Source organism: Equus przewalskii, chromosome 29 (assembly GCF_037783145.1).
Source record: "Equus przewalskii isolate Varuska chromosome 29, EquPr2, whole genome shotgun sequence".
Classification (NCBI taxonomy): Eukaryota; Metazoa; Chordata; class Mammalia; order Perissodactyla; family Equidae; genus Equus; species Equus przewalskii.
The window spans coordinates 25,978,211-25,996,617 of record NC_091859.1 but is presented as its reverse complement, the minus strand read 5'-3'; the positions used below and the strand labels follow the sequence as shown (position 1 = coordinate 25,996,617).

The 18,407-nt window shown below is 39.5% G+C and overlaps 1 protein-coding gene across 1 annotated transcript; it reads right to left on the bottom strand.

The window, feature by feature from the left end:
• On the bottom strand, positions 1-12,182 carry SPIC (Spi-C transcription factor). The gene is made up of 6 exons (XM_008527449.2): positions 11,936-12,182; positions 10,148-10,173; positions 9,471-9,564; positions 8,655-8,764; positions 6,623-6,731; positions 1-2,197 (listed from the first exon to the last, which is right to left on the bottom strand). Exons 2-6 carry the CDS (start codon positions 10,148-10,150, stop codon positions 1,770-1,772), a joined length of 744 nt encoding a protein of 247 aa, XP_008525671.1. The 5' UTR covers positions 10,151-10,173; positions 11,936-12,182; the 3' UTR covers positions 1-1,769.
• Between the last annotated feature and the right edge of the window lie 6,225 nt (positions 12,183-18,407).

Genomic DNA, 18,407 nt, shown 5'->3' with positions numbered 1-18,407 from the left:
TGGCTTATAAACAGCAATTTATTTCTCACAGTTCACAAGGCTGGCAAGTCGAAGATGAAGGTGCCAGCCGATTCGGGTCTGGTGAGGGCTCTTCCTGGTTCACAGAAGGCTGTCATCCAGTATCCTCACATGGTGGAAGAGGAAAGGTTGCTTTCTGGGATCTCTTTTATAACACTAAATCCATTCATGAGTGATCCACCCTCATGACCTAATCACCTGCCAAAGACCCCATCTCCGAATACCATCACATTGGGAGTTACATTTCAACATATGAATTTTGGGAGGACACAAACATTCGGCTATAACAGAAACCCAGACTACATGCAGAGATGGCCTATATCAAGTTAGCCTCCATTTAGTCACTCTGGGTCTGCCATGTTCTTTCCTAAGAGTCCCTGGGTGGGGCAGGCCCCATGGTCGAGTGGCTAAGTTCACTTGTCCTGCTATGGCAGCCCAGGGTTTAGCCAGTTCAGATCCTCGGTGCAGACATGGCACCGCTCATCAGGCCATGCTGAGATGGCATTCCACATAGCACAACTAGAAGGACCTGCAACTAGAATATACAACTATGTACTGGGGGGCTTTGGGGAGGAGAAGAAAAAAAAAAGATTGGCAACAGGTGTTAGCTCAGGTGCCAATCTTTAAAAAAAGAAAGAAAGAAAGAAAGAAAGAGTCCCTGGGGAAGGAAGAGCACCAAGAGGATAAAGGAAAAGGGCAGACTGGGAATGCTGCAAATCTGATAGGGCAGACATCAGGGAGATCTTGGCCTGCTGGCCAGTCCTTCTTGTCCAGAACTGAAGATGGCCATGTAGTCTAGGAAGCTTTCCTGCTTCATGGTAATATAGATGGCATATGCATGAAGCTGCCCAGCAGGAAGTAAGAAGTGAAGAGTTTCTTCCCAGGGTCCCTTATGGAATGTTGAGGATAAACCATAGCTTTCAAGCCAGACTGCCTAAATCCTGGTTCCTCTCTGGTTTTATTCTTTGCTAGTCTTTATCCTTTATTAAAGACCTTTTTTTTTTCCTCCAACTGTTCCAGTGTGGTCTCAGCTGGACTAGTTCAAGGGAAGAAGGAAGAGATCATGTGACAGGGTTGGGCCAGGGAGATGATGGGGCGAAAGCACCTCCCTGTGGCTGAGTGGCAGGAAAGCAAGAAACGTTAGCTTCTGGGTCTACCTGAAGGAAGAGAGAAATGCAAGAAAATGATTTGTGGGAAGTGTAAGCTTTGGATTTTTATTATCATTAATGTAAGTGGCATTTTCCTTAGACCATCGTCTCTTTAGCAGCACAGCCTCACCGACCATGAGGTCTGAAGTGCATGGGTTCAAGATAGATTGTCACTGAAGTTTTTACAGTCATGAATGTATTTTAGCATGAACACTATCATATGCCATTATTTTTTGTTATGTTGTTAAAGCCGTCAGATATACGTTAGAGGGATTTTTTTTTTGTCTGAGTGTTATGACAGGAAAATAATACTTAAATGAATATACAAACCAAATCATCTCTACTGGCATTGTTAATCTAGAAGAAAGTATTGCATAGACAACAGCAAGAGCGAAGACACTTAGTCTATACTTTCAAAAGGGACTTGATCATTTTTCACTGGCAGAATATCTCACCAAGTTAGTGTAAATTATGCTATTTAATAAAAGATAGCAACAATGAAGTTAACTGGTTTTTTTCTCTTCAGTATTTGCTTTAAGAAAAAAAATCCCGGAATTTGTAGGGATTTCCGATGCCAGGAAATCATGAAATGTAAGAGTATATTTAGCAATCAGGGTGACTTAGCTCAGGGTAATTGGCATATGTATAATTATAATTTGCATTCCAGTTATTTAAACTGAGATATCCTTGATCAGGTTGAACATACTGTGAGTAGAAGATCTCTTTTTCCAAGAAATAAGATGGAGAGAGTCTTTGGAGAATGACCTCACTGAATTGGTAAGTTAGCTTTCTCCGGATTTTGGTGATTTCCCCAGTTCTTCCGTAATTCCTTAGTGCTCTGGCCATTTTCTGGTAAGTCATCGTCTTCCGGTTGCCTTTTCTTTTTCCCCAAAGTTGGGCAAGTTTTTCTTTGTTTTTTGATATGAACTGAAAGATGCCTCTGTTTTTATCTACCCACTGAATACAAGATGCCATCTCAGGATTATACAAGGATTCATGAAGATATTCAAACAGTCGGAGCTTCTTCCTGCCTAAAATGGAGAAAAACAATGTCATAGCCCATCGTGGCTGTATGCAAAGAACATCTTCAGGAAGAGTTTGTTGAATGACTACAGAATTAAAAGCTACACTGAGACTGGTTTTCCTCCCACTCACCCCCTTAGGAATGCATTTATGGCATCCTTTTATGGGACTTGAAAGTCAAAGGTCTATTTGATCTATTGGAAAAGGGAAGCACGGAGCCTTACCCATGTCTCCCATTTGTCACGTAGTCTTTCTTCACGGACCTTAACTACTAGTTGTATGTCATATGCTAAACTTTCTACAGAACAACAAAACTGAGCCCAATGGACTGCAAAGTTTAGTGGTTTTAAAGAGAAGCTTCAAGAGCCATTTCCAGAAGGGAAGTCATTTGAAGGGGCTTTATTCAAATGAGTTAAGTCAAATGAGGCAAGAAATGTGAATGCATTTTGTAAAATGCAAAATAGTATGCAAACATTATGAGAAATCAAGATCAGAGACTTTGGTAAAAATGCTAATTCTGGGTCTGCATAATTATTTGAAAACTAAAGAACAGAAAAAACTGGAGTGGAAAATGCCAAAATATCTTCATGACGCTTTGATATTATTTATGAGCAATGACAATGGGCCTTGTGATATTTTTCATTGCCGTGAAATAAAATGGTAATTCCAGAGTTTTTATCTCTTTAGGAACACAGCCCTTTACATTTCAGAATAACTAGACAGGAAACTTTGGGAGGATTTGTTGTAGTGGCCTGTTTGTTCAGTTGATTGAATTTCTTTGGTCTCACAGAGAACAAAGGTGACAGCCCATTTTGTGACTTCTGAATTGGTTGGTAAATATCACACCCCACCAGATCTGTCAGTAGCTAAAAAATCCACGGCCAAATTCCATTTTCCCCTTGAGAAAGTAGAGTATTGGATTCCCAAACTGCTTTAAACACTCTCTGGGGAGTAATACTCTTGCATCAGTCATCATTCATCCAAAATCCTCAAAGGTTTTTACAAAGATTATCTTTTGTGTTATATTATCTTGAGTTTATGAATTGAGAAATGAAAGGGACTTACCAAAAAACACATCATGAATTAAAGTCACAGCCTTCAACAAATTCTCTGCCTCTCATCTAGTGGTCAAATCAATTACAATGGATTCTCATCTTTTTAAATTCGTTTTCAATTTTGAAAACAATGTTTACCTTTTTATTTTTATTTTTTTTGAGGAACATTAGCCCTGAGCGAACTGCTGCCAATCCCCCTCTTTTTGCTGAGAAGGACTGGCCCTGAGCTAACATCCGTGCCCATCTTCCTCTACTTTATATGTGGGACGCCTACCACTGCATGGTGTGCCAAGCAGTGCCATGTCCCTACCCGGGATCTGAACCGTCGAACCCCGGGCCACTGAGAAGCGGAACGTGCGAACTTAACCGCTGCACCACCGGGCCGGCCCCCTACCTTTTTAATTTTTAAAAAATAAAAGTGTTATGTGCTCATGGTAAAAGATTCAAACAGAAGCACGAAGTGAAAGTAAAATTCCAGTTTATCTTACATATTTCTAGAAAATACTTTTTTCTTTTTTGCATATATAAATTTATGCATATCCTTTAAAAATTACAAACGGCATCACACTACTTTGCACTTTTTTCAGTAAATATCTTTAAATTAAGTCATAGAATACAGAGATTAGTTATAGATAAAAGAAATACCAAACTGTTGACAGTGGTTACTTCTGGGGCATAGTGTGTGAAGAAAAACGAACAATTTTACTTATTCTTTACATACTTCTAAATCATTTCAACTGTTTTTTTTTTCTTGAGGAAGATTAGCCCTGAGCTAACATCTGTCACCAATCCTCCTCTTTTTGCTGAGGAAGACTGGCTCTGAGCTAACATCCGTGACCATCTTCCTCTGCTTTATACATGGGATGCCTGCCACAGCATGGCTTGTCACCTGGTGAAATGTCTGCACCCGGGATCTGAACCAGCGAACCCCGGGCCGCCAAAGTGGAACGTGTGAACTTAACGGCTGCGCCACTGGGCGGCCCCTCATTTGAACTTTTTAAGATTTTATTTATTTTTTTCCTTTTTCTCCCCAAAGCCCCTTGGTACATAGTTGTATATTTTTAGTTGTGGGTCCTTCTAGTTGTGGAATGTGGGACGCCGCCTCAGCGTGGCTTGATGAGCAGTGTCATGTCCGCGTCCAGGATTCGAACCAACGAAACACTGGGCTGCCTGCAGCGGAGCGCGGGAACTTAACCACTCAGCCACGGGGCCGGCCCCCTTTTTTTTTTCTTTTGAGGAAGATTAGTCCTGAGCTAACTACTGCCAATCCTCCTCTTTTTGCTGAGGAAGACTGATCCTGAACTAACATCCATGCCCATCTTCCTCTACCTTATACGTGGGACGCCTACCACAGCATGGCTTTTGCCAAGCGGTGCCATGTCCATACACGGGATCCAAACTGGCGAACCCTGGGCCGCTGAGAAGCGGAACGGGCCGCTGAGAAGCGGAACGTGCCGCTGCACCACTCGGCCAGCCTCATTTGAACTTTTAATAATGAGCACTATTACTTTTGAATAATGGAATTAAAAAGGATTCATGCAAAAAAAGTGAATATACTTTCAGAATTCTTTCTGTATCAATATATAAGGTATGCCTTCATGTCTTTTAACAACTATATATGTTCCATTTTATACATGTACTATTTTTCTCCCAATAATGAATGCCCAAAATCATTTTGAAATTTCATTCTGTTTCAAATGTATCCCTATTTCAGGCGGAATATGAAGCTCTAAAAACAGAAAATGGGGGCTGACCCGGTGGTGCAGTGGTTAAGTTTGCATGTTCCTCTTCAGGGCCCAGGGTTCACCGGTTCGGATCCCGGGTGTGGACATGGCACCGCTTGGCACACCATGCTGTGGTAGGCATCCCACATATAAAGTGGAGGAAGATGGGCACGGATGTCAGCTCAGGGCCAGTCTTCCTCAGCACAAAGAGGAGGATTGGCAGTAGATGTTAGCTCAGGGCTAATCTTCCTCAAAAAAACCCACAAAACCCCAAAACAGAAAATGGTAGATAAAATGTCTCCTAATAGCAAAGCTCCACAGCACAAAACATCAATGAAAAGATACAGGTATCACACCCTGGAGTGAGTTAGTAGTTAGTTATAAAAAAAAGGTAACAAGCTAAACATCTGGACAGAGGAGAAGTATTATTCTCCCTATGTTAAATCACTACTACAGTTCAATATTCAATACCAATACTCAGTGATACAGTAGACTTATTTTATCTGTGCGATTACATATTTTATTCCTTGCTGGATTAGAACATTACTTTTTTATGATTCCAGGATACAGTATACTGTTTTCTAGGAACAAAACTTGTTTTCCCAAAAAACATTCACTTAAAATAACTTTACATAACTATGATAAAGTATCATTTAAAAAATTGCACTCTGAAAATGGGATGCGTCATATATATCTCTGTACCTTATACACAAACAAATATGGTAGTTGAGTTCCATTCTTTTACTATCACAAACAACATTGGAAAGAACATCGTAATACACTTATATGTACACACATACATACACGCACATATGCACGCATCCATGGTATCTCAAGAAATTATTACAGTGCCGGGCTATGAGCATAATGCTTTACATGGTTTTTCTCGTTTAATTTTTACGGCAATCTTAGAATGTCCATACAATTATTATTTGTTTTTTGAATAAGGAAACTGTGGTACAGAAGGTTAAGTGATTTGCCCAGGCTCACACAATTAACCCAGAGTTCACACTCAATCCTGAATTATATAGTCCCTAAGAATCAAAAGATATGAACACTTAAAATTTTGATAGTTATCGCCAAATTGCCTCACAAAACTTTGTACCAATTTATACTCCCTCCAATAGTGCATGAGAGTATGTGTGGCGCATAGCTTAGCCATCAGAGGCTACTCTCCCGCTTAAACACTTTTTCCCATCTGTTAGGTGAGGCCATCATCATCTTTAATTTATGAAATCAAGATTTCAAATTTATGAAATATCGAATTATTATGGAAATTTTTTTCAGAAAACTTAACAGAGAAGATGATTTCTATCCTGAAGCCTTCACAATTCGAATAAGATTGCTAAAATAACTTACAGAAAAGTTCCCCCTTCTATACCTAAAACGTGTATACACCATTCTTGAATAGAGATTTATTTGGGCAAAGTGACACTTTGCAGCTTCAGAACATCTCTGTGAAGCAATGAGAAGGCTCCCCCAAGAGGAACAGCTTGAAGTGGTTCCGTCCGTCAGAGTTAAATTATCCTCAATCACGATAAGAGAATATTTTGCAAATACAATTCCAAACTCAGATATAAAATCCACCTAAAACTGCTTTGAGGAAGAGCTGGTTCTTTTACCTATACAAAGAGTGATGGATCAATCCACATACCTTTTCCTCCCTTTTGCTGGAGAACAGCAGGTTGTACTAGCTGGTTTTCAGGGATGTTCTGCAGAGATTGATGAATATTTCCTTCAAAATAGAGGTCTGCAGCACTGTTCTATATAAATAACGAAGCAGGATGTTAAGTGGGGCTTTCCATGTGACCTCCTAGTTGGTAGCTAAAGTCAAAAGCTAAGGGCAAAAGAAGTGCTAAGCATCTCCCAAATTCTAGAAAGCACTACCCTCAACTGCAGCCAGATATATCCCAGCCGAGAACTAGCATCAAACCCATATAAAAAGAGGACCAAGAGATGGAGGGTAATCTTTGGCTGTGTGAGGAGTTCCATATCCTCTCTTCCCTATGAGAAAGGAGAGGGGGGTGCTTCCTTCCTTCTCCCTAAAAATGCCCAGTGAGAAAGAAAGATCCAAAAGAATCATTGGTAGAAACTGAGGTGCCAGCAAAAAGGGAAGATGGGTTTCCATTCCTGAGTTGGATGACCATCTGGGAAAGAAGAGATAAGAAGAGAAAGATGGCAGCCAAGGGAGGGCAGAGCCAAGAGAGGGGACAGGAGGAAGCAACCTGAGCTCCTACCATTACCTACCTACAGGAAGGATATGTGGATCTCTATGGGTTAATTAGACACAGTGGAAGGGACTGGACTTGTGTCATCTTACTACACCTCATAAAAGAGGGCTATCAAGCAGGCAAAACGTTGTCCCATGTATGCTACGGGGTGGGAGTTGAAGTGGAAGTAAGGTTGCCAGATTTAGCGACTAAAAATATCGGGCATCCTGTATTTTACCTGGCAACCCTAAGTGGAAGCAAAAGAGGTTAAGCTTGAACCAAAACTCCCTCTTCAAAGAAATGCCTTGTGGAGAGGCCCTGACAGAACAATTTACAGGGTCAGGAAAAGGACATTTGACATGGCATGATTAAAGGTAATGACTAAAGAAAAAGAAAGACCATTTCATATTTATACCCCACTACATTAAGACTGATGATAAAATGGAAACATTAAAAAAATAATGGGGCGGGGGGCGCGGCCCCTTGGCTGAGTGGTTAAGTTCACGTGCTCCAATTCTGCAGCCGAGGGTTCAGATCCTGGGCGCGGACATGGCACCGCTCATTAGGCCATGTTGAGGTGGCATCCCACATGCCACAACTAGAAGGACCTACAACTAAAATATACAACTATGTACTGGAGGGATGTGGGGATAAAAAAGCAGGAAAAAAGAAAAAAGAAAAAAGGAAAAAGAAAACAACGTAGGGGCTGGCCTGTGGCAGAGTGGTTAAGTTTGTGTACTCTGCTTTGGTGGCCCAGGGTTCAAAGGTTCAGATCCTGGGCATGGACCTACACACTGCTCATCAAGCCATGCTGTGGCAGCACCCCACATAGAAGAACTAGAATAACCTACAACTAGGATATATAACTATGCATTGGGGCTTGGGGAGAAAAAAAATAAAGAGGCAGATTGGCAACAGATGGTAGCTCAGGGCCAATCTTCCTCACCAAAGAAAACAATGTAAAAGAATGCATGAATGGAGAGATAGGTGGTGGGGACACTTTCCTTTGCAGGAGGCTACTAAAATATAAATGAATTGGTCCCATACATGTAGCTGACTCTGAGCTCCGGAGGGAAAACAGAGCAGATTAATACAAAATTGTAGGTAAAGCCAGTACAGAAGTTTGGGCCTTTGCCCTATGGGTGTTAGGGGAACAATAACTTTGCTGCAATTTTCCAGAAGGACTAAGGAGAAGTGGTGTGAGAACCCTAAAAACACCTCCTCTTTACAGAAGTCATTCAAACCAGTCTGTAGCTGGAAGAAGAGTAATGATGGAGGGCAGTTTCCTTCTTGATGGCATTGCTGATGATCACCCGCCTTGCCTGTCAGATTCATACCACTGGTGACCCTGAGTAAGCATGCTCAGTCAGGGCTGTCTTTAAGCTGGGTTTCTGCTAGCATACACCAAGTGGAATGCTGGTGTACATGTGAAATTTGCCTGTTCCTGAGGGAAGGTCTCCTGGTACATGTACTCACTATTACTGTTCTCCAGTTATAGACAGGTTCCTCTACCGGCAGCACAGCACAGCAGCTGGAATTCCCTCTGACATGACAGTGGTTGATGAAGGCCAGGTAATTTTTGTAATCTAATTTAAAAACAAGAGGAAGAAACTGAAAAAGTCAAAGTTTATATTTGTGTGTGTGTGTGCTTATATATATTTATATCTGCAATTGCTCCTCCCCGTGTTCCCTTCTCATGCTCTCTTCTCACTCCGCATTTCCCTATGGTGTTTATTGCATTATGCTGGTATTACGGAAACTCTTTTATATATTACAGCAACTCCAGGGAGGCTGGGATCTCCTGATTTCTTTTACCTTGCAACTGCCCCCTACACCTATTTTCAATAGGAAAATATCTGGATCGCACCTAGACTACCATTCTACAGTCTGTAGGGAAATGGGTGAGGAAGAAGAATATTTATTGTTCCATGTAGAATATCTCTTGGATGGGAGGAAGGTCTGTAAAATAAATTATAATAATTGAAAAGCCATTTCTGAACAGTTAAAATTATCTATTAGATAAATATCAATCTGATATGCTTAATAGCAAATAATTATATGGATTCGTATTTCTGTGTGGAATGTCATTCTCTACATCCTCTGAATTTTTACATGTGATACTTTAAATTTATTTATGCTGGGTAACCCTGCATGCTTTTTGCCTTCATTAGAATCAATTCTAGATGTATTGGGCAAAGATGGTCTTCTCTGTTCCGGTCATTATTCTTACATGTTTATGTGACCAACAAGCCATCTGATGTACCAGAGGAAGAAAGGGACTGACATCTTTACCTGGGGGGTACTGAAGATCTCCAGTTGAATGTTGCCTCAGTACCTCAAAAGCATCCTCAAATGCTTGTCCCAGCTTGTCTTGTTCAACACAAGCCTGTTAGAACAATGGCAGAACTCTGGAGTTATGAAATTACCAATTGAACTTAATTTTTCTGATATAAAGAAGGGTTTCCTAATCATGGCACTATTGACATTTTTAGGTTGGCTAAGTCTCTTTTGGGGGGCTGTCCTGTGCATTGTAGGATACTTAGTAGCTTCCCCGGCCTCTATCCATGAGATGCTAGTAGCACTCCCACAGTTGTGACGATCAAAAATGTCTCAGACATTGCCAAATATACCCTGGGGGACAAAACCAACCCTGGTTGAGATCCATTGCCACGTAATATAGTATTTAGAGAGCAGTATACATTCTATAGTATAGTATTGAACATTCTTGCAAAATTTTAGCAAGTAGTTGTATAGTTGGAGACTGATCTGGAAAAAGGATCAAGGAAATATCTTTAATCAAACAGAATCTGAATTGTTACTTAAAAATGAAATGCTCTTAATTTCCAAAGCGTGTCTCCAAGACCTAAAATTGAACTGTTTTGCAAACCATTTCATACCCTTATTAATATGATCCGTATATTTTATTTTCAAAATGGAGGAAGAGTGAAGATTTTGAAATGCCAACTTACCATGCTTCATTAATAAATTGACAGTTCTGAAAAAGATTAATGTTTTAAAAACAAAATTAAATAGTGTCTCTATTTAACTTGCCTCTGAATTAAAATATCTTACTCAAAAATTATTTTCAGAAAATATAAAAACCAAAAGCACCACCTGAATTTTCTTGGGCAAAGGCAAATTTTCTTTCTTAAAAAGTTTATTTTTGCTTTTCTCTCATTACAACGCTTTTAAAAGTTAAAATGGAGTTAATTACCTAAACTGCTTAATCTATGGAACTAGCACAGGAGTATATTTAAGTATTTCAAAATGTTTTTAGTATTGAAGTATTTTAAAATTCTGAAAAACAAAATCTTTTTTACCTCAGCATAGCTCTCTATTTATAACAGTGATTTCTTTTTTTTAGCTTTTCAGGTGTCAAAGAGCCTTCTGAGAATCCGATGAAAGATATGCTTTTTCCCTCCCGAAATGTAGATTTACGTTACAAATAAAATGTACCCTATTAAACCCATCTGTGGAGTTTCTAAAAGCTTGCCTTAAGAACCCTGGTCTAGGGGCCGGCCCTGTGGCCGAGTTGTTAAGTTCGTGCGCTCTGCTTCGGCGGCCCAGGGTTTCATCAGTTCCGATCCTAGGCGCAGACATGGCACCGCTGAGGCGGCATCCCACATGCCACAACTAGAAGGACCCACAACTAAAAATACACAACTATGTACCAGGGGGCTTTGGGAGAAAAAGGAAAAATAAACGTTTTTTTTAAAAGAACATTAAAAAGAAAAGAACCCTGGTCTATAGTTTTTTACATTATCTACTTTTTTTAATCTCTGTAAGTAATTTAGATTTTGTTTTAAATAAACGATTATCACACAGACCCACACCAAATGTTTTTTAACTGTTTTATAGAACTACACACAAAAAAACCCCAAATCGACATAAGAAAGAGCCTGTGATGGGTCCAACATTGCTTATCATTTCATTTAAACACACCAAGCAACTCTGTTTATATGAGTTTTGAACGTTTATCCTGCAAACACAATGAGCTTACTCCTTAATATTTAACACGGCATAATACAATGAGATAATATAATCTAATGTTATTATTATATATATCCATAATACATCAATATAACATGTCAGACATCGAAATTCTAGTTTGCTCTTCGAAATCACTATATCACATCAGTTAAAAGAGAATATGAAAAGAAAAACCCATTAAAAAAAGGTAACTATGTGAGGTAATGGATATGTTAACTAATCTTATTGTGGTAATCATTTTGCAATATATGTATGTCAAGTCATCATGTCCACACCTTAAACTTACACAAATTATATGTCAATTATATCTCAATAAAGCTGGAAAATAACTAAAAAAATATACAGTTTCCCATGTAGGAGATGTTGAACAATTTAGCAACAACTTAAAAAAAAATCCGTAAATTACTGGTTTATAGTCCCTAATGAATATTATCAGTATACATATTTTTTAAATAGCCATGTCAATGACTTTCAATCAATTATGCCTTGACTCATAGGCACCAAAACAAATACATGAGTGTTGTACTTTGGATTAAATACTTAAATGAGGCTATTTTCTTTATCTAAAATACCCCACAAAACTACCACAACTCTCAAAAGTAGCAAACCCAAAGGGGTAAAAAAAGCTTGAAAACATTATTGATCACTTCAATTGTTTAATATTTCTTGTATCGGAATAAGCAGTTAATGAGAAACACTCATTAGGCCAAAGGAGAAAATTAACAGTTATTATAAGGTATTTTGAAAAACATATGCTAAACACTTACCAGGAAGACACTTCAACCCTTTGCAAAGATGTTTCATTAATATCAGAATCGTTAGGACAGAACTGTCAAGAACTCACTGGCAGAGTTGCATTAAATAGCTGTTTTTAAGGAAGTGCTACAAAAGGGGATTTTTTTTAAAAGATACAGTGCCTTCATAATTTCTGTTTCATGAAAGAGACAGTAGACACCAGGGGCTATTATTTTGAAGAGGTACAGAACAGTTTGTATCCTATGGGCCAAAAGCATTAGAAGAAACCCATGAAACCCCCACCCAGCATAACTTGCAACTCCTCTGTTCTGCACAGCCCCACTGGAAACCTCTGACCTGCACAACTCGTGTCCATTCTACTTTTTTTACTCCTATTACTTCTTGCTTGATTCAGGACCCTATATTGCCTTTCTTGCCTGGACTATTAACAGCCTTCACTCTCGCCTCCCCAGATTGGTCTCTTTCCTCCCAAACCTTACTTTACTCATACTGCCGTTCACCCATCACCTTACTTAGAGGTCTTAAAGGTTTAGGCTGTTGCTCTGGCATTCCAGGTTCTTCATTCCAGCCTTATTTCTCACCATTCCTTTAAGAGGAGGAAACCAAATCCATGCTACAATCTTCTCTCCACACCTGGATCCAGTAGAGGCTCCGAAACAGTTAGAAGAGACTTATGGGTGGTGATCTAATTGGACATGCTTGAAGCTGCTGCACTTGCAGAGCAGCTCTCATCCTCTTATTTAACTTGAAGGATTATTTGGGATGGTTCTGATGGAAATTATGCGGTGCTCCCTCCACCTATAATGTTTCCCTCCCAGTCTATCCATCTGCCCATTTACCCATTCCATCTTACCTGTCCATCAGAGTCCAATCTAGCATCCACAGGCACCAGGTGGAAATGATCTTTCCCTCTGAAACACGTGTCTGCATCACCTTTACCTAACTGTAACCTTTTGCCATTTTAATAGATGTCACATTTAGCCGGAGGGGTGGCAGGCAGAGAAACCACCTAAGAATTTTTTGTAAGCCTTGTGGGTGGGGAGAGAGATTTTCTGTTTTGCATTGTTGGAATCTGAGCTCACCCTTGATATGGGACTATTGTTCTAGACCAACTACTTTTTAGACCCAATTTGTTATGCAAATATGAACACATATCTCCTCTTCTGAAATGTAAATATTGTAGTAACAAGTGTGTAAAATTGTAATGGCTAATGTTGATGAGCTTTTCATCTGTACCATCCCTATGTCTACGCCCTTGTCTTAGCACTTTATTTCATTTGGTTCATTCAACAAATATTTATTACTGAGCTCTTTCTTTTGCTGGACACTGTCCTGTGTCCAGACCCTGAACAAGTTCTAATGAGGAGAAAAGATTTTTAAAAAACAGACTAGAGAAGTATTAGATATTGATAAGTACTGAGAAAACAGTAAGAGAAAGTGATAGAGAGTTTGTAGTCATGGTGAACAGTCATGAAAATTCTCTGAGGAGGGAACGTGTGTGAGCTAAAATCCAAAGGTCAGAAAGAGTGCACAAAAGAAAAGCAGAGAGGCAAAGATCCAGCAAAGCACCTCCTAGCAGAGGAAACAACAGGGGCAAGAAGCCTTAGAATAGATGGAGATGAGTTTGTTTTATTCAAAGCATCAAAAGAAAGCTAGGGGGGCTGGAGAAAAATGAGCCTGAGCCCCAAGAGGCAAAGTTAGAGAGGAAGGAGGAAGGGTCTAGATCAACCAAGGCAAGGCAAAAGAATAAAAGGATACAAGGCAATCGAGGCAAAAGAAAAAAATAATTTTTTTCAGAAGACTCTAAAAATCATGTATGATAATAGTTACCTGCCTAGCCCCATTTCACAGATGAGGAATCTAAACTCAGCCTCAAAGGCATTTCATGATTTTCCCAAAGGTCCAATTGCTAGTGAGAGATAGGCTGGGCTTCATCCAGATTTGGGCCCAGCTAGCTTCATGCTCACACCGTCCACAGCCGTGCTGGAGCCCTGTGTCTGCAGATTGGGTTCCATTAGAGCAGGATTCTCATTCTCAGTGGTAGTCTCCATCGTGCCCAGCAGATTCTTACAGGCTTGGTGTATATTTGAAATGAATGGAAAAATAAGTGAACTTTCTAAACCAGCATTTCCCCAACCAGTGTTTCCAGAGTTTTATTCTGCAAGATGTTAAGAAGTGGACCCTGAAAAAGAGTTGAGTGGAAGCTGGGTTTGCTGCTTAGAATTTCTTTAGTGAAGATACATGCACCCCTATGTTCATTGTAGCATTATTCACAATAGTCAAGACTTGGAAGCAACCTAGGTGCCCATCGAGGGATGAACGGATAAAGAAGATGTGGAATATATACACAAGGGAATACTACTCAGCCATAAGGAATGGTGAAATACGGCCATTTGTGACCACATGAATAGACCTTGAGGATATTACGCTGAGTGAAATAAGTCAGAGGGACAAAGTCAAATACTGTATGAGCTCACTCATAAGTAGAAGATAAAAACAATAAACACATAGAGACAGAGACTGGATTGGTGGTTACCAGAGGGGTAGCGGGGAGGGACAAGGGCAGGCAAAAGGGGTGATTAGGAATGTGTGTGGTGATGGATTGTAGTTAGTCTTTGGGTATGAACGTGATGTAATTTACACAGAAATTGAAATATAACGATGTACACCTGAAATTTATATGTTATAAACCAAAGTTACTGCAATAAAAGAAAAAAATTAAAAAAAGAATTTCTTTAGTGAAACCAGTGACAGTTTTTGACACAACTCTATCTTGTATATGAGAAGATAGAAATGCGATTTTGAGTCCTTTGTAGGGCTAAGGTAAACATGCTTTCAGCAACTTGAAAAGATGATGCATTATTGTTTCAGCATTTTAGAGGTCAAAATTCCTATTCCTCGAGAATCTGATGAAAGCTCTGAGTTCTCTCCCCAGGAAAATGCCGTCAGCACACATTTTCGGACAAACTCTCCCAGTAAGACCAACGACCCCAGTTTAGGAGCTTGTGCTATATTGTATTTTCAAAGCTTTCTTATTTAAGGCTTAAGTGCTGCTTCTTGAGACATTTGGACCCAATACACAGACACACAGAACATCTTTGTATGGGTGGACATCAGTGTTTCCCTCAACTACAGAAATGAGCCGAGTAACGGGGGTTCTAAAGAGAGGATCTCTGATTGACAGATTCTCTTTTGCAGAAGTTCATTGTCCTCAGTGGCAACAGAGATTATTTTAGAAAATCTTAAGCAACAGATGTGCTGGAGTCTAAAGCATGTGGTGTCAAGCTTCAGGTGGAAGATTGCATTCTCTGAGAATAGAGAACTTCAGAACCCAGGAAAAGGGAGAGCAAGTTCAAGCAAGTTCTTATCATCTTTTGCAATTTCTATTTAAATAACTCAGCTGTTTAGGGGATTAAAGATCTGGGTCTTAATATTAGTAAGATCTCTGAAAACCTAATAAGCAAATAATATTGCCAGACTGGGAAGAAGGTGCTAGAAAATTTCTCATGTCAGAGTAGGAAAATTTATAGAACTATAGATTATGAAATAAATAGCTAACACTCACCTTCATTTTAATAATTATTTGTACTAGATTATTGTAGTGAAATTTACTGAAACTTGTTTTGTGACCTATCTCAATATAGGAACTATCTTGATGAATGCTCCATTTGCCCTCAAAAGAATGTGTATTTTGCAGTTATTGCATGTAGGGCCCGATAAATGTCAGATCTAGTTGGTTGATAATGTTGTTCAAATCTTCCATACCCTTATTGATTTTTTTGGTCTGTATTTTCTATCAATTACAAAGATTACAAAAGATTACAGAGATTACAAAGAGTAATGTCCAAGTGTAATCGTGGCTCGGCTTTTGTCCGTCTAGTTTTGTCCATTTTTGCTTCATGTATTTTGAAGCTCTATTTTTAGATCCACACTCATTTAGTAGCATTATGTGCTCCTGATGAATCTGTCTTTTTTTCTCTTAATCCTTTCTGTTAATCCTTGAAGTCTGCTTTGGTATTAACCATGCCAACTTTTTTATCCTTTCTGCTTTCAGCATGTCCAATTTGTCTGTCTTTATATTTAAAGGATGTCTCTTTAAGCAGTATATAATTGGGTATCGCTTTTTTATCCAGTCTGATGTTCTTTGCTTTTATAGTGCTTAGCCCAATTTAGTAATTACTGATACGGTTAGGTTTAAGACTACCACCTTGCTATTTGTTTTCTGTTTGTTCTATTTATTTTTTGTTCCTTTGTTCTTCATTTCCTGCTTTCTTTTGGATTAAATAAGTATTTTTATTATTTCTTTTTATTTCTTCCTTTAGCTTTTTATAATATGATGGTGTGTTATGATATGATATACTTCTGTAATTTATTTTTAGTGGTTGTTCCAGGGATTACAATATGCATTCTTAATTTATCACAGTCTACCCTGAGTTATTATGATACCATTTCGTGTATAATGTAAGAACCTTATCACAGTATAATTCCATTTATATCCCCTCCCATCCTTTGTGCTATCTTGTCATATATTTCTTCTCCGTATTTCATCATAATAGATTATTTAACTCTCATGTAATGCTGTGAGGTGATACTATTCCTCAGTTCCCATTGTGGCTTTATATCTCCAATCTGTGTAAACTTGGACAAGTTACTTAACCTCTCAGTTTCCTGTCTGTAAAATGTGGGATGATTTTACTTACCACATATAGTTATTGTGAAAATCTGAATGAATCCATGTAATGTACTTTGGACAGTCCTGGCATTTAATAAACACTCAACAAATGTTAGGTCCTACTTTATAATTATCCCTGCTTTACAGATGAAGAAACAGGCTCAGGGAGGTTAAGTGTCTTACTCAAGGTCACACAGCTAGTGAGTGGTAGAGGTGAAGGTTTTCAAACCAGTTCTACCTGACTCCAACCAAAGGCTTTTAATTCAACTGGACTTTGCATCCTTATCTATCGAGTGAGACTAAGAATAAGAATTCCATAATGGCTTTATGTCAAAGGGCTCTTGAGAGGTTTTACTGAGAAAGTGCAGGAGAAGAGTCGTAAACATGCATATTTGGTGTTATATCACCAAAATTGCTCCTATTTTACCAAATTTGGGACCTGTAGCCTAGCTGGCAAATGGCAGAGCCAGGACTCAAACCCAGTTCTTCCCTTGCCGTGACTGGTGCCTCTTCCTGATAACCAGGTTGCACAAATATTCTTCATAGGCTCTATGTATTTACTGAAATTACTTGAACAGCTCCTACCAGTGTTCATCCCAACGGAGGAAACTCCTCTGACACAGGACTAGTAGAAAACCACCCAGCTCCACAGAGAAGGGGGAGACAACAGATCTACTTGCATGGTCTCCGTGGGGTGCTGAAAGGGTAGCGATTTATTGGTCCTATGTTCTGCACATGACTGATCCTATGCAAGGGCGTTCCCTAGTCCTAAAACAGCTAAGCTCTGATAACGACTGCATTCTAGTCAGGGAGAGGTGAGGCTGAACCATAGCCAAGTTCTTTACACATCTTTGTCTTGAACCTAAAGAGCAGGTATGGCTCTCCACTTCAGCCTTTTTAACACAGAAGCTTCTAAACCTAAACCATTCACTGGCCTGGGAAAGGGAAGAGGAATGACTCCTCCCTCCTTTTCTTACTGGGTCATCATGCCTATTTTCACTTTCTAGTTCACTAAGAAGATGGGTTTGCAGTCAATTCTGCTTCATCAGGTCTTTTGGTTAATAATATTATTCTTCTAGCAATTTGTGAGTGGCAACTCTCTATATTTCAACAAAATAGATTAACAAGACAATAATGTCCTTTGTAATGGAGAAGCAGCACACCACTGCTGCCGGAGTTAGCTGGTTAACTGATAGGGAACTAGTAGGGAAAGTGGAACAGGGGATTCTCTGAGCTCAAAGTTTGGGGGGCCGGCCCCATGGCCGAGTGGTTAAGTTCACGCGCTCTGCTTCTGTGGCCTAGGGTTTAGCGGGTTCGAATCCTGGGTGCAGACATGGCACTGCTCGTCAAGCCATGCTGAGGCGGCATCCCACGTGCCACAACTAGAAGGACCCACAACTAAAAATATACAACTATGTACCAGGGGGCTTTGGGAGAAGAAGGAAAAATAAAAAATCTTTAAAAAAAAAGCGGTTTGGGAAACTGATACATTAATGAGATCCCAAGGCACAGCTGTGTGTCTATAACAGGCTATAAGTTCTGGATCAAGTTGGCAATCATTATGAAATATATAGTCCCTTTATATTTAAGTTTCATCAAATAACTTCAATTAGCAATGAAAATACTCATTTTTAAAAATTTATAGAGCACCTATGGTGTGGTTAGAAAAGAGAGGGGCCAGCCCGGTGGTGTAGTGGTTAAGTGCGTATGTTCTGCTTTGGTGGCTCGGGGTTCACCAGTTCTGATGCCGGGTATGGATGTGGCACCACTTGGCAAGCCATGCTGTGGTAGGTGTCCCATATATAAAGCAG